Source organism: Typopeltis vanoorti, chromosome 9 (genome assembly GCF_054136105.1).
Source record: "Typopeltis vanoorti isolate ZY-2024b chromosome 9, IOZ_Tvanoo_1.0, whole genome shotgun sequence".
NCBI classification, from domain to species: domain Eukaryota; kingdom Metazoa; phylum Arthropoda; class Arachnida; order Uropygi; family Thelyphonidae; genus Typopeltis; species Typopeltis vanoorti.
The window spans coordinates 40,984,969-41,011,307 of record NC_143557.1 but is presented as its reverse complement, the minus strand read 5'-3'; the positions used below and the strand labels follow the sequence as shown (position 1 = coordinate 41,011,307).

The window sequence follows — 26,339 nt, the reverse complement described above, 5'->3', positions numbered from 1 at the left end:
ATCCAAGCTAGTCAGGATTCTTCAGATAACTTTCTTATGATATCTAGAGGAAGAATGCAGTTTCTAGGCATCTGTACAAAAGTTGGAGGAGGAGGAAAAAAAAATATTATGATGAGAAGAAAGTAGCCTAGTTTTTTGGTGATGTTACTTTTGTATACTATCTGCATATGAGAGGTGAGACAAAGATCAGAAGAATTTGCATTAGTGAACAAGGCCATTGAGTGTAACTTTTACCAAGTACTAACAGGCTTAACTGCCATTTAAGCAGAAAGCATATTTTCTGACTTTAATTTGTTGATGGTTTCTTTTTACAGCTGTGAATTTTGGTTTCAAACCACTTAATGTGATGTTTTATTTATATATTTTTTTTATTATTATTTATTACTTTTGTGGACTGCTGTAATAAACCTTTTTTGGTGAACCAAGATTTGGATAATGGTCTGTGGATTTTAAGGGAAAGTGGTAGTGGTGGGGAAGGATGGAGACCTTCAGTTCAGTAAGACTTAATTATTTCAGTTATTCTGTTGGAGCAGAAGAGCAAAGACATTAACGAGTCCAAGGAAAGGAGGAGTAAAAATCACGAAGGGCATTCCATTTGGCATCAGTAGCACACCAAAGCTGGGAGAAAGAACTTTTGTAGAGAAAGAATACTAGAATGAGGTTATGGTCTTAGTCATCCACAGTACATATGGAAGGAAAACTGGTTATGAAGAGTTGAAGGTGATGAAAGGGTGAAGAGGATTATCCAGTATCCTGGTGAAAGATAATTGCCAACATCAAATATTTTGGCATTTTGTCATCATTAGTTAAACTAGCTTAGTTTCTCCAATTCTGATTATCCGATGTACACAATGGAATCCCCAAAGAAGATAATCACACTATTTGATTATGTGGAGTGCAAAAATTAATCTTCAAAGACAAATAATGAAAAAGTTTAAACTGGTTATCAAAATATGAAGAACAGCATAGAAAGCACATGAATGAAACTGAAAGATGCAAGGAAATATTAAGTGAGAGCAGATCAAAAAGAGAGAATCCAATATTTAGCTGCATGGTTCATTTTAACTACAATGTAACATTCTGGACTTATGCATGAGCAATAACTTGATTATTAATATATTTCTTTCACTACAGCAGAGTCAAAGACAAATGAAGTCTAACAAATAAGACATACACAGTTAACACAAACACACACAAAAAAAGAACTAAAGAACTTGCAGAGAACATATGAAATATTCTCTTTTCTTTTGCCTATTTACTGATTATTTTGGTACATGTAAAATAATCAGTAAAGAGACAAAATTAAACCTGAAGTAAATAACACACACATGAAAAGTTTAATATGACTCAGCAGGATGAGAACTACTGTTAAATTTAAAATTATTATTATAAAGTAAAAAATGTAAATCAAAATATGTATATTTACATTAAAAATTATTATTTAATGCAAAATAACAGATAAAAAATGTTACCCTGTAAAAAACATTAAAAGAACTGCTATTATGTACTGTTTGTGCCATTTGTTTAAATATTACTTAAATTACAGGTGAACAGGTTACAAACTTTCAAGATACAAACAATTCACATTTATAAACATCAAACAGACTAACTGACTAACAGACTAATAACTGTGACAATGGTATATGTAAATAAACTGTTCTATTTTTATTTTTTCTTACTCTTGAAATATGGAAAAAAGATGGAAAAGTAGTGATCGGAGAAGCGTTAAAAGTGGTAAAAAACTTCTTTTAATTTCAATAAAAACTGGACATGATTAAGTGATGAGAAAGCAGCAAATTGCTTGTTAAAACTGGTCATATATCATCATCATCAAATTCCTGATTTGCCCTCAAGGGGGGTGTACAGGATATGATAGTACTACATGAAAAATTTACATCATTAATAACTTCCTATCTACAATTTTCCTCCAAATCAGTCTCTTACTTGTCAAGACTCCAATATTATCAGATCTTATATTTCTATCGTCTAAGGCACTTTGTACTGTATCAATCCACCTATTTCTTGGTCTTCCTCTGGGTCGTTTTCCTGCTAACCTGGCATATCACTTGGTGCTAAGCATGGTACTATATTGTGAGAGTTTCAATGCAGTTTGGGTTGGACATATTCCATACAGGAAAACCTCGCTTTTCGCGATTAAGTAATCCATCAATTAATGCGCGCTAAGAGAAATCATGTTAAACAAATACAGTAAACAATATGAATAATTATAATTCATCCATCAGCTAGCATAAATTTGAAAAAAAAAATTATAAGCTATATTAGAGGGCAAAATCATCAAAGTTAATAAATATCAATTACTTAAATTTTTATTTAATGTCTAAACATTTGATTGAACTACTTTTTTTAAAAAAACATTAATTAAAGATGTTCGAATCGTGCTCTGTATTTTCATCTTGTCATACAATTTGCAATAGCTGGTGATCGCTTGATCAAGATTTCGGCAAACTTTTAAGCTTTGTTGTATATCAGGATCAGCATGAAACAAAATTTCCTTAGCATACTCAATGTGGTTGAAAACTAGCTCAAGTTCTTTAGCAGTTAGCTTCATAGTTGTAACATTCTCTTCTTGTTTGCACTCCTAATCTTCTTCATATGCACACTGTTCTTCGAGTTGAAAGAGATCATTCTTCTTCAACTGTTCTGAAAGGGAAGGCTTGAGTTTAAAGTCGCCTTCTACCTTGCCTCCTAATTAAAGCATAACACGATCTTTAGATAATTTGTATCCTGGTTGAGATGCTTCAGTTTTTAGCTAGGAAAGGTTTTGTTGGCATATGCTTCCAAAAGAGACCAATTTCGTGGATGTTGAGTATTTGCCAATCATCATAATTACCCTCCTGAATTAAACTTTGCAATTCTTCAGGGAACTTGACCACAGAATCCATATCAACACTAGCAGATTCCCCAGTTATTCTTACTTTATGCAGTTCAGCAAAATTTTTAAAATGGTCAAACCATCCTAAACTTGCAGTAAAGCTTTATCATTCCTCTTGAAATTTGGTCTCTTTCAATGATGTGAAAATATTCAGAGCTTTTGCCTGAATATTCCTTGTACCAAGATGTATTCTTTTTTTTGGTTACAATCCTCAATCCAGAGTGATAGAAGATGATCCATCTCAATCATTAAATGGCATCTATTTTGGGTGATCTGCATGCTTAAAAAAGCAATAGCAACTTTTCCTTGTTCTTTGTATTCTTTGCTCTTATTTAATATAGTCTGAACTGTAGACTTGCTATATCGCAGGTCTCACACAATCATTGCATTACTAGTGCCACTTTCATGTCTCTTAATGACTTCCAGCTTTTCCTCTAATGCAATTACTTTTCTTCTCTTTTTATTACCATTTCTTTATCAGTCTCTCTTTTCTATATCATGGGTTGAATATAATAAAGTCTTATAGGTATTTAAATTAAAGCAAAATGAAGGAAAAGCGATTGAGCAAGAAAACAGAGTTTGCACGTGCACTTGTGCTGATAGCTTTGAGTCAACTTGCTGAGTGTCGCCAGCCATTGCCTGCAGCACTGCCACTATCCACTGGCTGCAACACTGAAAAGTGCTGCCGCTCACTGCAAATTGGTGGCAAGAAATTTCGCATAACATAAAAAAAAAATCGCGTTAACTGATTAATCACTTGCTTAAAAACAGGAAATAATAATTCGCATATCACTCAATCACACATATCGATTTCACGTAAAGCAAGGTTTTCCTGCACTGAAACGTCTCTCTGCAATTTTCTGTAAGCACCGTACATTAATTCCTTAACTATGTTCTTAGAAATTTGTAACTTTTGCCAAAAATGTATTGCAATTTAATTTGTATGAAATTTATACTGCATTTTTTGTGTAATATAATTTATTAGTATGCTGGCAATAAATTTATGTCCACATTTGGGGTGTAAAATTTTTTTTTAATTTTTTCATATACAGGTAAAAATGTAGTTCGACCTTACCTTTTGGACACTGGTGTACCTTGCTAAGTAGTGGATGTATTATGAGAGACTAACACAAGATTTCATGACTAGATTCTGATCAAGAACTTTCTTACAACTGGTTTATTATTTGTCAGGTTTCCAGTTAACTCATACTGGATGCACTTCTTAAGTACATCAACTCCCCTGCATCTTGGTCTTCCAAAACATTAAGCTAGCAGTATATAAGTCAGTGTTGAAACAAATTTTAATATATGGGAGAGTGAGGTCAAAAATATAACAGGTGATCACAAACCAGAGATCATAGATATTAGTGTTTCTGAAGAAATTAGAAGAGTGAATGGATAGCATCAATGGCAAGTCATATTAAAAATGAAGATATCAACAAAGAAAATGACATAACTAATACTTGAGAATATAATAAATTTAGTTGAATCATTTTATCCAAGTGTAAGCACAAAGTTTGCCCCTGAAGTATTTTCAGGAATGAGGCAACTCGTGCTAAAGGTGGACTAAGCTCTCATCACTTGTCTTAGTATCTCCAATAATGCAAAGCACATCTCCTTGCAGACTTGTATAATGCTATGCATTAAGGGAAGGGCCAGTACCCAGACCGGTTTCGACCTTTTTTGAGGTCTCGTCAGTGGGAGCCAGGCCCAGAGGTGGTGATACTAAGGTGGAAGTAATGGAGAAGTCATATTTACCTATACGAGTTGCCAAAAGGTGTCTCACCTTCCATAACCCCTCACTATAGATGCCATCCCTGTTAATACTACTCGGTAGTGGCTTTCAACATAATACTCAAGAATGTTGAAGAAGGGAATATCTAATTATATGATCACATAAATAGAATGGAAAAGAAAAAGATTAACAAAACAGGTGTTTGATACAAAACTGGCAGGAAGAAGACCTAGAGGAAGACTGAGATCTATGTGGATTCATGCAGTTGGTGATACCTTTGAAGACCAGAATGTAAGAGCCAACAGTACTGGAGAGCTAACAAATAAAATTCATTTAACATATCAAGGTCTTTATCTTTTAATGAAACATATGCCCTTGCATATGTCCTTTAGGACACAATTTTGCGAGTCATATATATATATATATATATATGTCAAAGTGATTGAATACTTTTTTCAAAACACATACAATTTTTTAGTCTTCATGCACAACAGAATAAAACATTTTGTGCCTCTCGTGATGATGCCAACAAACTCTGAAGTAGCATCTCTTTGATTAAAGATCAAACTTTTCACTTGTAAATATTTCTGCTGGCAAACTTCACACTGTCCAGGCTCTTAAAAACAATGTTATCTCGAAAGTGGATAAAGGGAAAGGTGTTGCTGTTATGGATAGATTATATTATTATAATAAAAAAATTATACTCTTTTTACAGAAGAGAATGACTATCATTAAGAGATTAGCCACAGTCCTACCAACATCCAAATAAAGACACTGAATGCATTGTTAAATAAAATCACTATTTGGGCGCCAAAGAACAGTAACAGAAATTTGAATACAAAAGATCAGAATAAAATTCAATGTTATTACTCCCAGCACTTTCTCCTGAAAGCATTATGCAATATATGGATAATTCGACACCTTTCTGTTATTTTCGAAATGAAGTTTGTATCTCCTTGTAGTGTTTATTTATACATCAAATAGTATCCTATCCTATCCCAATGGCTTTAACAGGCCTTTAAGGCCCACAACCTTCCAAGCATGCTTGGATTTCGTAACCGAAATACGAGGATAGAATGGTCACTCCTATGCCTCAAGGTATTCTTGGCTGTATCCCTGTGTGTTCAAGGGGCCGGTTTGTCTGCTCGCGGGATGAAAAACACCAGATAAACTGGCGGAAAAAACTTACTAGCGGAGGGAAGTGCGTCAGCGACCGGAAGGACTCTGGCCCTAGCCCGGCCTGGCGCGGTCTGTCGTTCAGACCGACACCAGCCCAACTTCCACTGACTGAATCCCCCCGCTTTTGGCTTTCGAGGGCCCACCCGTTTGCCTCTGAGCGGTTTCACGTACTCTTGAACTCTCTCTTCAAAGTTCTTTGCAACTTTCCCTCACGGTACTTGTTTGCTATCGGTCTCACGGACGTATTTAGCCTTAGGTGGAGTTTACCACCCACTTAGGGCTGCACTCCCAAGCAACCCGACTCCAAGGATACATCAAATAGTATGAATCTCAAAAATAAAGGACGTGTCATGCTCATTAATAACTTACATAACATTTATTTAACTTCCACAGTGATCACTTCTTTGCATGGTACTGTACTTGTATTTTCAATTAATGTCACGCATTTTGGAGTGAAAAGATTATTGGTTTATTATACAGTTATCACTAGAAGTGTACCACATTAATAGAACTGTATGCCAGGATACCGATTAAGCCAGGGATTTGGGGGTATTAGTGGATAGGGAGTTGAAGTTCATAAGGCATATTGAAAAAAATTGGTTAAACAGCCCAACAGGATTACTTGGTTATTGAAGAACACCCTGATATAACCAGGTTATTATTCCTCTTTATAAGACTTTGATAAGGTCTCATCTGGACTGCTGTGCACAGATCTGATTGCCTGGGTTTCATGGAGATGTGGACAAACTGAAGTAGATTAAGAGGCAAGTGATCAAGATGGTGGCAAATTTGTACGATGCCCCATATGAGGAAAAATTGAAAATTTGCAGGTTACAGAGGCTGGTTGATTGGTAGATGGGAGAGGGAGATATGATAGAGACATATAAGTTGCTTAGGGTAGTTTATAGGATTGATGTAAACGAAATATTTCAGTACATGAATAATGTGAGGAAAACTAGAGGTGATCCAAGGAAAATTAATAAGAGTGTGGTTAGCAAGGCGTGAGATCTAGATTTTTTGCCTGGAGATTGGTGAATGAGCATAAGATATTGTCAGAGTCAGTTCTGTGCTTTGTCAGTGAATGATTTCAAGCAAAAATATGATAGGTATTGTACAGGTATTGATATTTAATGTTTATATAATGGACCTTCTGTGATGAGTCTATGGACTCTATGTAATAATAATAGTTATAATAATTACTTCAATGAGAAAAGAATGACTTTTGTATACCCTACTTGCTTGGGAATAAAAATCTAAAGAAGAGGATAACAAGTTCTGGGCTTCCTCACTTGGGAAAGCATATCAATCTTTCAGAATCTAAACATAGAGACAGCAACTTTATATTTGTTGATTAAAGAATGCAGTGAAGTCATTGATGCTAGCTTTTATTGGATTGTTTAGATTCACGATAAGGCAGCTAAGGATATGTATTTTGCAAGTGCATTCTATCTTTTAACTGTTTCAGAATGTCAATGTCTTGTGAGAATCATTTTCAGAATGTCTTGTGAGAATCAAATATTCTTTGATTCTCACAAGACACAAGAGGAGTATGTTTTATTTTTAGAGCATTTCTAATAAAACTGTCAATTTTTCCAATATATAAATGGAGAAATTGCTTTTGAATACACTGAAGGTGAATTTAAATATTTTATTATATTTATTATATTATATTATAAATAAGTACAAGAACTTCAAAATCCCATTCTTTGATGAAGTGATAACTGTATAAAATCTATTATAATAAGAATACATATCCACAGTAAAGAAGTTTAATTAAAGATAAAAAGTAGACAAATATTTTGGCTTAAACTTCTCAAGTGATAAAAAAATTAATAAATACAATTCTGAATAAAAATTTCCCATCTTTTTGGCAAAGAAAGTCCATCTTTGAGGTAGAAATTTGAATGATGAAGAACTTCGGCACTTTATGAAAGGATGTTGAAATTTGTAAGTGATTGTATGCAGATGCATAGCAATATTTCAAAAGATCTTACTGCTAGTGTTATCAATTTCATGCTCTTCAAGGCCAGATTTATGATGCCTATTTAGCTCAATATAGGATAAATGTTCAGAAATACATTTTGTGAGAGAGCAGCCTGTTTGCCTGAAATAGAATAAGTTGCGGTTACAAGGAATTTGATAGATTAGTTAGCAAAAGCAGTTATACTTTATCATTTGGAGAAGGTAAAAGGAAATTGATTTGATTGATCGGATTGCATGTGACTTAAAAGATAAAAATTTCTTTAGTTTATGAGTAATATTCAATGCTTCCCTAAATATAAAGAAGAAACATCCTAATGGAAGCCATCTCTCCTTGTAGAACTGGAAGAAAATAGAGGATGAATTTGTCTATGATTCTTAGGTTGTAGCTAGAAGAGGTTTCTTGATGATGATAGAGATTTCTTGTTGAAAAGATACTGCTGAAGAACAGACTACACGAGCTTCTTCTCAGGCCATTATATCCATTAGATATCAGCTTGCAATCTTTTACAGAAATATCATATTATCAATTCATTACTATCAAGAGCCAACAGTCTCTTCAGCAGCATATTTTTAACAAGAAATTCTCCCTCATCAAAAAAAAAAAAAAACCTCATATTAAACGATATTTTTTCTTGACCACAGTAGCTATGTGAATTGACTATTTGGGAAATGTTGATCAAGTATCTGAGAAAAAACTATTTTAATACCAACTAGTTTCACCAACTTAAACTGTTGGCATCTTCAGGGTACAGGACTGATGATAGGAACTAAAGCTAACAAAACATGTTACAGACAAGACATTAACAGTCATTTAAAAAAAAAAAAAAACTCTTCTCTAAGGCCTACAACCAAAGAATTATAGCCAAAATCAATTTTCTCCCAGTTCTACAAAGGATGACTCCCATGATACACTGTATATTGCTTGCATTCAACTGACAGACTCTTGAATGGATTAGTATGTCAAATGATATCTGCTATAGCACCATGTAAATGTACTTTCAGTTATCCAACCTTCCATCTGACAAACTGCTCTCCCACTGTGGTTGGACAATTGAAGAATTACTGTAGTATAATAGCTTTTCACTTTTTTCAATGCTGAGATAACAGAAGCCATTCAAACTCTCCTTGCGGACTTATTTTCACAATTTTTTTTATAATTCAAATTTTAAAAATAACATGCAAAACTTAGGCTAGTTGCTTTCAAATCAGAGTTAACCAAAATACTGGTAAATTATGTTTTATTGAAAATGATTACTATTTTATACAATACTGATTATTATTATGCAACACCTCCATTGTTTTCAAAAATTTAGCCAGCGTGATATTTTTAGACACAGGGAATATACGAGAGTTGTTTGAAAAGTCTGGTAAAAAAAACAAGTTAAACACATTTTTTTTTTGGAAAAAATCACCTTTATTTCTCAACATAGTCTCCATCAAGGTCTACATATTTGGTCCGGCGAGTTTCTAATTTTTTCATCCCATCTAAAAAGTAGGATTTGTCAAATTATGCAAAATAGTCATTGACAGTCTTGATGACATCCTCATTCAAAGAAAATTTTTTCCCACCAAGCCAAATTTTTAAGTTTGGGAACAAGAAGTCACATAGGGCCAAGTCTGGAGAATATGGTGGATGTAGAACTAATTCAAACCTCAATTTGTGCAATTTTATCATTGAGATGCCCAATGTGTAGGATGGTGCATTGTCTCGATGAAAGAGTATCTTTTTGTATGCCAATCTTGGCTATCTTTTCTTTGGTTCTTCTTTTAAACAGTCCAACAATGATGCATAATAGACTCCTGTTATCGTCTTACCCTTTTCAAAATAGTCTATCATGATAATTCCTTGGGAATCCCAAAAACAACAGCCATCACCTTCCCAGATGACAAAACAGTCTTTGCTTTTTTCAATGCTTTTTCACTGGCCATTGTCCACTGTTCTGACTGCTGCTAGGACTCAGGTGTGTGGTGGTGGATCCTAAGTTTCATCTACAGTCATGAATCGACGCAAAAAATCCTGTGAATTGCAATTAAACATCACCAAACACTGCGTTGAAATGTGTTTTCGCATGCGTTTTTGATCAACAGTCAACTATCATGGCACCCATCACACACACAGCTTTTTCATGTGCAATTTTTCATGCAGGATATTATACACCCGTTCAGATAAGATGCCTACAATCTCAGCAATCGCACACACTTTCACTCGGTAGTCTTCCATAACGATACCATGGATTTTGTCAATCATTTCCTTCGTAGTGACTTCAGTCGGGCATATGGAGTGTGCTTCATCTTCAATGGACTTATGAACATGTTCAAACTCATTTATCCAAACATAAATAGTCTTTAATGCTGGTGCAAAGTCCCCATGAGCTGTATCTAACTTGGCTTTGACCTGCAGCCATCCACTTCTTCAAATAAGTATTTTATCAATACACGAAAACTGTTCGCATTTTTATGAAAAATGCAAACACAGGCATTTTAAATGTTTGCCAAACAAGAACTATGCATCACAGGTGGCTAAAATTTTGCCACAGGTCATGAAAAAGATGATACAAGCTGACATTGGTATGAATGAACGAACTGTGTTGTCATCTAGTGAAAATTTACCAAACTTTTCAAACAACCCTCATACACATAGAGTAACCCAACACTGTCACATATATATATATATATCTGCTCTCTCTCTCTCTCTACCCTTTTTCTCTCTTCAAGCAAAGTGATTGATTACACATTGTGATATCTAGTAGGATTTTTTTTTTTTTTTTTTTTTTTTTTTTAGTGCAGCTAAAAACTGGAGATGAGAAATGTTTTTCTTTCAATGTGAGGCATTAGTCACTAGGTGATGAACATCCCATTTTGGTAGTTGCTCTTGGTGTATGGAGATTTTTAAAAATTTCTCTTGGGAAAGTCAGTTGAAAATCTGCAAATATTATATTTTTCACTCTTTTTAAATTGTATCTCATATGAGAATGCAGAACTGTTATAAGTCCAGGATGTGAAAACAAACACTCTGTACAGCTTCAAGGATTTATCACATGTTCAACAGAACTTATCACCTCTGACCTGTCAACTTCACCCATATTCTTATTTTATTCTAGTAACGCAATGAGATTTCATTACTGGCTGATTAATATGTCTATTTCTTTTTCCTGATGATTTCATGACATTTTAATGGTGTGTGGTCTGCATTCACACTCCTCAATATCTTTATTGTCTCTGGGAAGACATGGACCATATGACATGTTGACCACAAAATTGCCTCTGCTATGTACACCAGTGCTTCCCAAACTTCTGAATGTCAGGGGCCCCTTTGGAAAAATTAAAATATTTCACGGCCCCCCCTCATAAAAAAATCGTAATATAGATATATTATTATAATATTTATTGTCTTTATATTCAATACAAAACATACACAGGGAATATTGCATTTTTAGCATCTTACATACGCATTTGACATGGCACACTATCTCATATTTCATCATATTTTTTCTCATCATTCTCATCATATTTTATATAGATAGATATATTGTTATTGTACAATGCAGTACAAGCACATGAAATGTAAAACGATTAGTAATAAAGAAAGAATTAAAAACATAAAAGTTAATAACAATTTAATGTGATGGACATGTTTCAATACTGCTACTCAAAAAGTCAATATCGGGTGAAATATTTGGAACTGCAATTCTTAGATTTCTGCTTTGAAATGAAACTTATATGAATAAGCAGATATTTACTAATATTCATTAAGCGCCGAAATAAGCAGGAAGCAAAATTAATGAACCTGCACCAATGTGTGATTTTTTTTCCATTAAAATATAAAAAATAACAAAAAAGAAATAATAAATAATAATAATTAAATACATTTCTTTTAAGATAAAAAAATTATTTAGTCTTAAAAGATTTTAAATTTGTTTTCATTATTTCACGACACCCCCCCCCCTCAACAAAACCTACGGTCCCCAAGGGAGCCGCGGCCCACAGTTTGGGAAGCACTGATGTACACCAATACAAATATTTTCCTCCAGATAAAAGATGTAAACAGAGAATTGCTTGAATCGAAATGAATTATATTCATACCAGATATTATCATATGCTCACAAAATTCAAACATATTTTAAAGTTGTTTCAGTAGAAATTTTTTTAATACTCATGCATGCCCGGATAGCATACCAGCAGAAATAGTAAAGTTATTAGAAGGTGACAACATTAATATATTAGTAAAACTATTTAATAAGATCTACGATACAGGCATAATCCCTCAAGACTGGTTACAGTTGACCATCATGCTACCTAAAAAAAAGCAAATGTGAAAACTTGTAATGACTATAGAATGATCAGCCTAATCAGTCAAGTTCTCAAAATGTTTCTGAAAATAATTCAAAAAAGAATACACAGAAAACGTAAGACACCATCAGTGATACCCAATTCGGCTTTAGAAATGGTTTGGGAACAAGAGAAACTTTTTTTTTGTTCTCAGATCTTATTCCAAAAATGTATTGACCAAAACAAGGAAATATTCATTTGCTTCATCGATTTCGAGAAAGCATTTGACAAAGTCCAACATGCAAAATGATTGCACTATTCAAAAGAATTGGATTAGATGGTAAAGACATCAGGATCGTTAAAAACTTATATTGGAACCAAAAGGCATCTGTTCAAAAAAAAGGCACAAACTTTGTTTGCACACACTTGGATAAAGGATTAAACTAAATTTATTATAGTCTGACCAAGTGAAAAATAAACTTTCAACATCTTTCTCTAAATCCAGAGTAATTTAATTAAAAGGTGGCACACCGTTTGGCAGCTCCTATAGGAGGAGATGACCTTGCTAATGCCTCTGCCTTGGTATCTCCACTAGGGCCTGGCTCCCACTGAAGAGACCTCAATAAAGGTCAAAACTAGTCTGGGTAGTGGCCCTTCCCTTAATGCATAACATTATACAGATCTGCAAGGAGATGTGTTTTGCATTATGAGAGATACTGAGATAAGAGGGTTGGTAGCTTGCTCCACCTTTGCAAGGAGTTGCCTGGTGTTGTACCACTTTACCCCAGTCCTGAAGATACTTTCAGGCACAAACTTTGTTTGCACACACTTGGATAAAGGATTAAACTAAATTTATTATAGGATGAAAAATAAATATCACCAAAACTAAATTCACGGTCATAGGCAAGAAACCAATTCTTAATTCATCATTTTCTTTAAATGGGAAATGAATATAAAGAGTGACAAAGTTTAAATATCTTGAATGCTGATTAAATGAAGAATGCAATCCAGAAATGGAAATAAAAGTTAGAATTGAAATGGCAAGAAAACATTTTCTCCTGATGAAATCAACACTGTGTAACCGCAGTTTAAATTTAGAGCTTAGAGTATGCATGGTTAAATGCTATGTATGGTCTGTACAAGGTGCAGAAACTTGGACCTTGAAGACAACATCAATAAAAAGACTTGAAGCCTTTGAGATGTGGTTATACAGACGAATGTTAAAAATCCCATGGGCAGCAAAAACATCCAATCAGGAAGTACTGAAACAAATGGGGAAATCATGTGAACTTTTAGATACCATAAAAAGAAGGAGAACTACATATCTTGGTCACCTATTTTGTAATGAAAAATATAAGATACTTCAATTGGTTATAAAAGGGAAGATAAATGGAAGAAGAGGACAAGGAAGATGAAGAAAATCTTGCCTGGCAGACATCAGACAGTGGACTGGCATGAACTCTGAGAGACTGCTCAGAGTGGCTGAGAATCGCTCAAAATTTGCCAAGGTGGTCACCGACCTCCGATGGTACTCAAAGAAGAAGATGCATGCATTTACATGATCAAATATTCTCAAGCTCTGAAAGGATGCAGTTTTTAAAGTGCTCAAGATAACCTGGGCTTGGCAGTGTAAAGGTTAATTTGAAATGCTTGTTATTACACACAAAAATATACCACTCTCTATACACTTACATTGTTATTTTTGAATTTTTTTTTTAACATTCTTTCACAATGATGACAGTTTAATTTTTCTTGAAATGAAATATTTTTATCTAATTTTTACCTTTAAGTCTTTATTGGAAATACATGTTCTCATACTAATGAAAAAAATTCAAAATCCTATGTACATATTTGTGCTGACTATAACATGTTTGTGTGTTTGTATCCATTTTCACTCCTAATTAACCAAGTGTAAGATCGAAAACAATGGCTTGATAGTGGGACAAGGTCATCTTGTATTTGAGTACAATCATTCACACACATAACATACTTCTATTACTAGCCTAAAAATATTGATACCAAAAAAGGTTAAGTTACACATTATCCTACTTACGGATCATTTGCCATCAACCTAATTATTTCATCAGGAAATTTTCTTACTACCTCGGGATTTGTAATCTGATGATAAAATGCTCCAACAGAGTGCTTGATTTTTGACCTATAGAAAAGGTTTTTAAATGGTACACAAATGTTGTAATGAAAATTATATATATATATACAAAATTGATTAAATGTAGAACTACAATTTTTTTTTGTTTTTTCTAGAGCTTATAAATAATGCTAAGTAAATACATACTTCAACAGCATACTAAATGAACAAAATTTAAAGACACAGGTTTATGCATTTTCTCTCTTGTCTATGGACTTGGGAAAAATTATCACTAGATTGGCACTTCAGTCTAAGGCCTCCACAGAACAGAAAATGCATGCACTTAATACATTTAATGTATGGAACTATACTGATATAGTTTCCATTGGTCACTGTATAACACATTTTTGAAAATGTCTCTGCAATAAGTAATAATAATTACTTATTGTGTCACTACTCAGTATCAGGTGACGTGCGACCAAGGAGAAAGGTATCTATATAGCATGATTTATCCATCTTACCATTTATTTCTCATTCTTTTTTGGCATGTCACTGTTTCACTTGGAAGTAGTTGTCAGTGTGCTCACTCTAAGGGAATTTCAGCTTTTAGCATGTTTCAGATTTCAACTTCCTTGCTTGGAAAGGACAGGGGAAAGTATTAAGTTTCAAGAAAATACATCTACTCCCTCCACTTTTCAAGTGTTTTTTAGAGAATTCCTGGCTATTAATTCATGAGTCTTTCATCTGGTTAGGAACTAAAACCACAGCTTGGCATCTATTCTGTCTGAACTATAAACTTTTTTTAAATACATATATTAGTAAACAATAAGATGATATCAGGAACCAGTGAAACATCTGGTAGATACATCATCAGACAGCTAAATATCAGATAGTCTTACAATTTTTCTGTACACTACATCATGAGAAAAAGAATCATTACTGATATTAAGTAATTTTTTTGTGAAGATATGATCAGGTATAATGAATTCCTCATTTTTCTACTCAAGCAAATAGTGACATCTGCTCAAATAAACTAACATTCACATCTTAAATGCAGAACTCATTTTGCAGGAACAGCAAGAAATGCATGGAATCACCCCTTATTACCTCTAATGAAAAATACAAAGCAGTATTGTGTTTTCAACATCTGGTTGGCAACATCTGCTAATCTATACCTGAGATGTCACACTTTTTTTTTTTTAATCTTCCTTCTTCCTATCATGGATTTTAAGTTGCATGGCCTGTTCTGGAATCACACCATTACTTTCTTTGTTTTTCAATACTTTATTTTATATCTGTACAGAGTCTTTTTGGCAGTCTGCTAATGACTATTTGATTTAGATGTTCTATCCATTTTTGTTTATATTTACTAATGTAATAATTCATTCATTCAGAAATTCATTAATTCATTATATCCAGAGATTGTAAAATGCTTCAATTTGTTTTATGGTCCAATTTGGTATATTCAGCTCGTTTTCTGAGAAATTTCATTTCCCTTTGAATCCATTTTTCATCTTTTTTTTTTATATGGTTCACATTTCACTTCTATATAATAAATTGGTTTGGACAGAACATTAGTCTGATTCTGATATGTCTTTATTACCAGTTAAGAATATCTTAAATAAATGCCATTTACTTTAAGAAAATTTGATATTTTAATGTCTATATCTTTTTCATCTTCATATGATAAATCAGATCCTAGGTATTATTATTATTATAATTATTATTATTAAGGACAACTCCAAGGAGTCCTTAGACTCATCAAGGAAGGCCCTAAACATCATGTCAAGAACAACTATTCACAATTCACACAGTATCTATCAGACTTTGCCTTGAACTCATTCACTGTCACAGCACCCACAACAGACTCTGGAAGCTTATTCCACTCATTCACCACTCTAAAAGTAAAAAACCCAGCACTAACACCCTTACTAACTACACACTTGCCCAGCTTCCATGGATGCCACCTAGCCCTCCCACCACCAGTCCTGTTCTCAAAAATATCATCTAAATTAATCCTATAGAAACCCTTCAGCAATTTGAATATCTCAATCATATCTCCCCTTTTCCGCCTATCACCCAATTTCTGCAACCCACAAATCTTCAACCTGTTTTCATAAGGTTCATTCCATAGACCTGCTATCATCTTGGTCACTCGTCTGTGGATCCTTTCAACATCCTCCCCCATCAAGAAGAAACCTAGGTGACCATATCTGGGCACAATAATCAAGATGGGATCTTATCAAGGCTCGGTATAGAGGAACAATAACTTGCTTATCTCTGCTCGTCAAAGTATTCTTCAGCATCCATGTGATTTGATGAGCTGATTTAGCCACTTTTGCGATGTGCCCCCTAAACTTCAACTCCCTATCCACCAACACTCCCAAGTCCCTGGCCTCATCAATCTCCTGGAGTACAATTCCACCAATGTGATATACTGCTGCTAATCTTTTCACCCCAAAATGCATAACCTTACATTTTGCCACATTAAATTGACATCCATTCTCCTTAGCCCAGTCTTCCAAACTATCCAAATCAGCAAATTTTTGACATCCTGTGCACTCATTATTGCTCTACCCAACTTTTCATCATCAGCAAACAAACGAACAGTTCCTCTCAGATCCTTTCCTATATCGTTAATGAATAAATTGAACAGTAGTGGTCCAAGAACAGAACTCTGCAGCAAATCACTAGTCACAGGCCATCTTTTGGACTCTACTTCTGAGTAAACTACTCTCTGGTATCTCTCCATCAACCACCTCCTATCCATCTCACCAACCCTATATCCATTCCCATATGTTGTAGTTTACGGATTAGACTTCCATGTGGTATCCCGTCAAAGATCTTAGCCAGCAGTATCACTGTAAACCTATTACCCTTATCCAGTTCAGCCGTCACTGTGTTATAAAACCTGAGCAAGTCACTGAGACATGATCTACCCTTCACAAAACCATGCTGTCCCCCATACAGTATCTCATTTTGATTAATCCATTCCTGTATTTTACCCTTAACTACTTTCTCCAAGACTTTGACAACGACTCCTGATATGCTGATCGGTTAGTAATTTGCAATAGTAGTCTTAGATCCTCCTTTACGCAGTGGAATTATTTTCCCCTCTTTCCACCCCTATGGGACTAAACCAGACCCAAGACTCAGATTAAACAATAAGGTCAAGGGCACTGACAATTCTTTAGCCGCTTCACGTAAGACCCGTGCTGATATACCATCCAATCCCACAGATGTATTCAGATTAAGGTTCTGTAATAGATTATTCACCTCCACTTCATTCACCACAATTCCCATATAAACTAATGGTTCCTTCATTCCCTCAACGTCACCACCTGGATGATATACTCTTGCAAAGTGCTCACTCAATAATTCCACTATATCGACTGATTCAGTGCCCTCCCTAACAAGAGCGTTCCTTAAAATTAGTCTGCCATGTACAGTTTTTCTTTTACTAGCAGCATATTGAAAGAACTGTTTGGGATTCTCTTTAGTTGCATGGCTAATTTCCTTTCATAATCCGTTTTTGCCTTTCACACCTGAAAGTATTTACTTTTATTATATTATATTATCTATCACAATTTTACTGTTTATTGGGTTTTCTCCTGTGGCCTTTGAAAGCCATTACTTTTTTGTTTTATGAATTTACTGATCTTTATAAATCATTTTCTGATGTATCTAATACAATCTGATCTGCAAATCATAGGGTGTCTACCTTTAATTGCAGGTTTATTTGTATACCAAATGGATTATGCTGTTTCTAAATTGTTATAATGTTACTTATATATATATATATATATATATATATATATTATTATTATTATTTCGGGCGACTCCAGGGAGTCCTCGACTCGTCGAGGGAGGCCATAAACATCATGTCCACAAAACTATGCGACATTCTCACAGTATCTATCAAACCTTGCCTTGAACTCGCTCACCGTCATAGCACCCACAACAGACTCTGGCAGCTTATTCCACTCATTTACCACTCTAAAAGTAAAGAACCCAGCTCTAACTTCCCTGCTAACCACACTCTTGCCCAGCTTCCATAGGTGTCCCCTAGTTCTCCCACTACCAGTCCTGATCTCAAAAATATCCTCTGAATTAATCCTATAGAATCCCTTTAGCAATTTGAATGTCTCAATCATATCTCCCCTTTTCTGCCTATCAACTAGTTTCTGCAACCCACAAATCTGTTCTTATATGGTTCATTCCATAGACCTGCTATCATCTTAGTCACTCGCCTCTGGATCCTCTCCACCTCCTCCCCATCAAGAAGGAACTGAGGTGACTTGATAAGACCTCATCTCATCTACTGTGCCCAGTAGATGAGATGAGGTCTTATCAAGGCTCAGTACAGAGGTACAATAACTTGCTTGTCTCTGCATTTTTTCAAGGTATTTTTCAACAACCAAGTGAGTTGATGAGCCGATTTAACTACTTTTGCAATGTGCCCCCTAAACTTCATCTCCCTATCCACCAACACTCCCAAGTCCCTGGCCTCATCAATCTCCTGGAGTACAGTTCCACCAATGTGGTATACTGCTGCTAATCTTTTCACCCCAAAATGCATAACCTTACATTTTGTCACATTAAATTGACATCCATTCTCCTAAGCCCAGAGCTCCAATCTATCCAAGTCATCCTGCAAGATTTTGACATCTTCTGCATTCACTATCGCCCTACCCTTTGCATCATCAGCGAACAAATGAACTGTTCCACTTAGATCCTTCCGAAAAAAGGGAATATAATAAGAAGTAGAGGTGATAGGGTATATCCCTGTCATACTCCTCTTAATATGTCTTTCTGTTCTGATATTTGTTCTACTTTGATATTTTGTTCTATTTTATTTCCTGCATATATTTTTTGAATAGACTGTAAGGGTAGGTTTGTTATATTTAAACTGGCTAATATTTTAAACAATGTCTGTTAATTTTATAAAGAGCTTTTCCGTAATTAAACTAAAGTTTAATCCTACGCCAAGTTTGATCTGCATTCATTAAAAATCTAAAACCATGGAACTGGGATATGACATACATTATGCCACATAATGTGATAGCGACAGCTGGCACTGTCCAATGCTTTTATATTAGTTATGGGGGATGCCAGTTCAATGTTGCAAAATGTAAGGTTTTAAAATTTGGGAAACAAAGATGAGATGTAGAATTTACACTTGGTGGGGATATATTGTCGGAGAAAATAAGAGATCTTGGGGGTGAAAGTGGATAAGGATCAAAATTTAGAAGACACATTACCAAAATTGTGAGGACAAATCAACGAATTCAGGAATGATGCAAAGGACACTGACTTGTAGAAGTAAGGAGATTCTTGTTCCATTGTATAAGGCTCTGATTAGCTTATTGTGCAAACACTGTAAAACAGTGGTTCTTATTTGGCTACAAACAACTATAAACATATTTGGGATTTACACAAAGATTAAAGTTTCCTTTTCTTTTTTCCTGTCATTTCTTCTAAACTGCAGAACCTTTACTTACTATTATTATTATTATCTGAGACCTCAAGGGAGTCAAGGACTCATTGCAGGAGGCTATAAATCACCCAAACCAGCTGTCATGCCTTCCCTTAAATTCATTCACACTAGATGCACTCATGATCCCTAAAGGCAAACTATTCCACTCACTCACTGCTCTCTGGGAGAAAAACTGAGCTCTTACCCTTTCTTGACTGCAAATAAATTTAACTTCCATGGATGCCCTCATGTTCTCTCCTCACCTTCCATATAATGAAAAATTTTTAGATGATATCCTATAACACTCATTCAAAAGTTTATAAACCTCTATCATATCACCCCTCTTTCTCCTATTAACCAGCATCTGCAATCCACATACTTGCAATCCGTCCTCATAATCTAAATCCCATAACCCTGATATAATCTTTGTAGCCCTTCTTTGCACCTTTTCCACAGCTTCTTTATCCCCTTGGAACCCAAGAGACCAATTCTGTGCAAAATAATCTAAGGGTGGTCTTATCAAAGCCTTATAAAAAGGCAAAAGGGCTCCCTTATCCTTACATGTCAAGGTTCACTTCAACATCACAATTATCCTCAAAGTTGTATTTGCAACTTTTGCTATGTGACATCTGAACTTCAAATTCCTATCCAGCAATATGTCAAGATCCCCAGCTTCCTCAGTTTCTTGTAGCATAACCCTGCTAATATAATATGCTGCTGGAACTCTAATCATGCCAAAGTGCATAACTTTACACTTACGAACATTAAACTGACAGCCATTTTCGTCTGCCCAAATTTCCAGCATATTCAAAATATTTTGTAAGTGCTGAATACCAGTAGCATTTCTGATTGTCTTGCCTATCTTTGCATCATTGGCAAACAATTGAAGATCTAGTATTAGACCATGCCTGATGTCATTAATGTACACACTGAACAATAATGGCCCAAAGACTGAACTCTGAGGTACACCACTGGTCACCTTAAATCTGACAGATTCACATTCACTGTACACCACTTTTTAATATCTGTCTGTCAACCACCCCCTGATCCAAGTCAAGGGAAGTCCAATCTATCCACAAAATCTATCATACTTTCCTTGAACCCATTAACAGACAAAACACTCACAATTGACTCTGGCAACCCATTCCACTCATTCACAACTCTCCAAACAAAACATCTAGTCCTCATACCCCTACTAACCACACCTTTATTCAACTTCCAGGGATGACTCCTTGTTCTGGTCCATCTAGCCAAGTGTTGAAGTATTTCTCCCTGATCTATCCTATAAAACCCTTTAAGCAACTTAAATGTTTATCATATCTCCTCTTTTTCTCCTATCAACCAAATTCTGCAATCCAAACACCTTCAATCTGTCCTCCTAGGGAACATTTCACAGGCCACTCACCATCTTGGTCACTTGCATTTGAATCCTCTCCACTGCCTCCCAATCCCCAAAAAATCCAGGGCACCAGACACATGCATCTGTATTACTGTGCTAAAGTCTGGTGCCCTGGATTTCTTGGGGATTGGGAGGCGTGGAGAGGATTCAAATGCAAGTGACCAAGATGGTGAGTGGCCTGTGGAACGTTCCCTAGGAGGGCAGATTGAAGGTGTGTGGATTGCAGAAGTTGGCCTTATAAAGAGTAATGACAACTTCGTTTACTTGTTAATGTGTTCTTCAATAGTCAAGTACTCTTATGGGCTACCTTAATTGCAAGTAGTCCAGGAGGTTTGGAAACCTTTGGACACCTTGTTTGAGACATTAGCTTCGTGTTGCCTGTGATTCATTTGGAGCTTCTTTTGTTTGAAGCACCAACAATGTACCACAAAGCAACACTACTGGTGGCGGGGGGCACAGGAATTTAATAAAGCAGTGTGAGCAACCCACTCCTCTGCCCCTACATCAGACTCTCATAAACCCACCTAGACTAAGCCTCAAATCTAGAAAGCCTCTCTGGTCCATGGACGAACTCTCTTCAGCTGCGCTGCCATCAATATCTGACATATGGAGAGAACACTGGTCCAACAATCTGCCAACAAACAGCTTCCTGGTAGAAGATCCCTGTGCTCTGCAGTCTGGTTTTGATCTTCCTAGGAAGATTTGATCATCAATAAACAGAATCAGAACTAGTCAGGGCAGATGTGGCTACCTTCTACATAAATGGGGGCTGTCAGATCACCCTTATTGTGATTGTTCTCCCGTGGCTCAGATGATTACTCATATTGTGTACGACTGCCCAAGGCACCAATTTCACGGTGGTGGCCTACAGGACATCCACAAAGTGACGGATGAGGCCTTGAATTGGCTTTCCATTCTGGACCTTGACCTGTAGTTGGTGTGGCAGTTGTTATGGAGGAAACAGAAGCTCACGGTCCCATCTCACCACGAAGATGTTATTCTCATAGTCATCTCATAGTCCTCGTCATGGTATCAACAGAGCTCCTCCTCATGTTAGAAGATGATGATGTAATGTGAAATGGGCCCCTTCTAATGGATCAAGTTTTCTCACACGACACAACTGCTCTCTAATTAAACCTAGGATACAGCTACATTTATGTTGTGAAGTGTTGTGAGAACATGCAGCCTTGTCATTCTTGTTACAGTAGGACGATAATTGTCCCTGGCTTGATTATGACAACTTACTTTTGCTTTATTTAAAAAAAAAAAAAAAGAAAAGACTTATTTATGTACAAATTAAACAGGAATGGTCCCAGAACTGAACCTTGTTGCATACCACTAGCTAGTTATCTTTTTTTTTGCCTGAATTCTGCGCCTCCATATACCACTTTTTGATATCTGTCCAGCAAGCACGCTCTTATCCATTTAACCAGTGTCATATCCATCACTATTTGTTCTAATTTGCATAACATAGTTCCATGTAGTATTCTGTCAAATGCCTTTGCAAACTCAGAATACTACAAAAATACAACCTCAAAGCCACCTTTAAACCTCCTGAAAAACTACAAAGCTTACTCAACTCATCCAAAGACCCACTCCCTCCACTGGCCCTACCGTATTTATTGCACCTGTAACATAGGAGAAACAGGACGCACAATTCCTATCAGACAAAAAGAACATAAACGACACATTAAATATAATAATTATGGTGAAGCTGACCTTTCTGATCATGCCCTGAACACCTTACATAGAATTGACTGGAAAAGCACTAGTTGTCTACATCACACCAAAACATGGTATGAACGCAAATTTAAGGAAGCCTGTGAGATTATTACCAACCACCCCAATCTGAACAACAACGATGGTCTAAAAATCCCAACCATATGGAAGGCATATATTCGACCCACGGGGAAAAAATAACAACTGTAATGCTAAAAATAGGACATCATTGTTACTGAAAGAAAACTATCTGTAAGAAAGAATGTTTATTCATGCTATCATAAATAGAATTTAGCTTGATATAGTTTACAAATAATTTATTTTTATTATTTTTATTTTATTTTTTTCCACTAGAGATCATGCCATTAGAATAACTTGTAATCAATTCATTGTTTCTTTAGCTTACTGTATGTAATGTACTTAGCTTGTCCTGTATATTTGTATATGCTCCAGATGATCTTAATATGAAGATCAAAACGCTGGGATATTAAAAGAGTTATTTATAACATTTGTAAAGTCCATAATTTCTAAAATGAATGTTGATCACCGTGTAACACTAAAAGAAAGCATCATGTATGCTATTTCTTTTATCCAAATCTACTGTTACTCTATTATAAAAAAGATAGTAAATTACTAAGGCATGACCGAACTTCAAAAAGCAATGCTTCCCCTCATATAGTATCATATTTTTATCTACCCATTCTTGAATTCTCTTTTTGATCAATTTGTCCGAAACTTTTACAACCACACATGATATACTAATTGGTCTATAATTGCTACTGCAGTTTTAGAATCTCTCTTATGCAAGAGAATTATTTTGGCCTTTTTCCACTTCCTTGGAATTCAACTGGAGATGAGATTTAAATTAAAGAGCCTAGTCAAAAGGTATCACCAGTTCTCTTGTACATTCTTGCAAAACCCTAGCTGATATCCCATCTAATCCCACAGCTGTATTTACATTGAGATTCTGCAATATCCTAAGAACCTCCAATTCATCCACCTCTGTTCCCACGTCGGTGTCTGTAAAATATTATTCCCCAAGTGAGGCTCAGTCTTATTCAAGACCGAGCAATAATTTGTTATAAACATGCTCATTTTTCTGTCCCTAGCTCTGGAGGTTTATTCAGTCAGCTCAGCAATACCATAAGAATGACATCATGTATTGCTTTGGTATCCATTTAGTTATTCTTGAAAGAAGAACAAATCTGTATATGATGGACATTACGGCACACTGCTTGGGTCCATACTGACATCACAGTTATTGTCTGTTTTTGTAGGCCAATGCATAAGCTTCTTTACCATTCCTTTGCTAAAATTACTGCCATCATCTGTTAACTCACTCCAGTTCATAAACTTTATTCTGACCATATACCTACAGAATTTTTTCATAACTAAGCTGGCAGAAGGAAGAGACATCATTCCAATATATACTCTGAGATTAAGAAGAGGCCTTATTTCACAGAAAAATATTGAAGGATTAAATCACATGACACTGATATGTCAGTCAATTAATTGGAGGAGGTTTTCTTTCCATGCAAACAGTCATTAGCTTCAAGATGATATATTTGAGAGAATAAAGAAATTGCCTCCACACACTGCCACCCATAAAATAAGAAATTTGTCATAGTAATAACCACATAAAGATTTCTAAAAGGACTTGTAAAAGTTTCAATATGCATGAAATGCAAATTAAAAGAAGCTACAAGTGAATGTAATTTTATTTTCTCAATGCAAGTTGTTGTTGTTACCATCATCAAAACTGCTAGCTTTTGAGCAGTTAAATATACAGTGATGGTTGCATCACTGTATATTTAACTATATATATTACTATATTCTATACTATATTACTATATATATTACTATATTACATAGTAATATATATATATATATACATATATATATTACTATGTCAGCACTAAATTGAACTATAGCTTTTGTTTAGGTTACTGAAAATTAAATCAACATATTCATGATTTTAATATTCCATGGCATGTTAAATTGTTTACCTTATCTGTTATGCCACAGGAGCTAATGAAGTTACAAATGAAAGCATTCCATTTTAAGTAATTGGATTTCATTCAATTTCTTGCAGTTTGAAGTAGACTTTTACTTATTTTTATTTTATTGAAAACATATTTCTATATTCCTCTCAGAAAATTTTACAAATATTCCACAGTGTTCTAGAACTGAGTGGCATATGTAAAAGGCATTATTGAATTATGGATGAGTATATAGTGATCACAAATTTTAACTATGATTGCTATGTACCATTCTAATTCAAATGCAATTCCTGATAGTTTATGTTTGTACTAAATGGTGCTCATTGACTTACTGCATCTACCATTAATCTCATGTACCTGACAAATTAAAATTGTGATTTATGCTGTGGCATTACTTGGAGTAGAGGTCGGAACATTTAAGAATTTGCTTTCTGTGAATGTTACTGATGTGTCCCACTCAAAACCCAATTCTTTGTCTGTCCTTGTAGAGGGACATCACAATGGTGGCAGTGTCTGCAAACATTTGGGTATTTCATAGCTCTATGTTTTGGCTTGGCTGACCAAAACAGATATCACTTGTTGAATGAAAATCTGATGTAGTCTAGTCCTGTGGAACTTAATTGTATCAATTTCACAGGAACTTGTTACATTTATACTGTATTCTATACAGTATAAATTGTATACATTTATACCATATATATATAGATCATTTATACACTGCAGTTCTTCATGGGAAGGTTTTTCTCTGAATAAAAAAAGTTGGAATTTCTTTCTCATTAAACCAGAAAATGAAATTGGAACAAGAAGCTCCAACAAGAAATTGGAACATATAACCTTCATAAACAATGGATATCAAAATAAAACCATCAAGAAATTACTTCATCCAGAATAACATCTCTCTCTGAAGAACCACACACACAAATAAAAATAACATATATTTCTCTTCATATGTAAGACCATCTTCCCGTAAATTAGTGGGAGTGCAAAATTAGAACCAACTTTTATTCATTCATTTATTCATCAAAGTCTGATCTCCATTCTGATGAATCAAGCCAAAACATGGAGCTATGAAATACTACTGTATTCAAGATAAACCAAAAATTCAATTCAGTTACAAACATGCACGTTGTAAGCATATTTTTCTGATGTGCATGTTTGTAACTGAATTGAATTTTTGGTTTATCTTGAATATTACAATATTACATCACTTTTAAGCCATGTCCAGTAGAGTGAGTGTGAGTGAGAGAGAGAGAGAGAGAGAAAGGACAAAAATTATTGAATTTATAAAAATCCTTCATTACAGAAATGCAACATAAATCCAGTTTCAATATATTCATCATATATGAAGTCAGTTATATAAGAACAGAATATTTTGGAAGAATAGTAGTAGTAAATGTGTTAGTAGTTTTATGTATCCATAACTAAATTAGTGGTGCTTAATGACTTGATAAAGATCAGGCTCTCTCTCTCTCTCTCACACACACAAACAAAAAAATTTACCAGAATTCAAGGCACACGTCTTCATTCACAGGGTTTAATAATGTTTTGTCCTACATTTTCTCATAATAACTATTTTTATGTATTGTGGAAGATAGTC

The 26,339-nt window shown here is 34.9% G+C and overlaps 1 protein-coding gene across 1 annotated transcript in view; it reads right to left on the bottom strand.

The window, feature by feature from the left end:
- LOC150103000 (uncharacterized) overlaps positions 1 to 26,339 on the bottom strand; it is a 361,006-nt gene that overhangs the window by 243,159 nt on the left and 91,508 nt on the right. Inside the window, exon 6 of the mRNA XM_090397703.1 lies at positions 14,113 to 14,217. Coding sequence (XP_090253829.1) covers positions 14,113 to 14,217 — 105 coding nt within the window. The remainder of the gene's footprint in view (positions 1 to 14,112; positions 14,218 to 26,339) is intronic.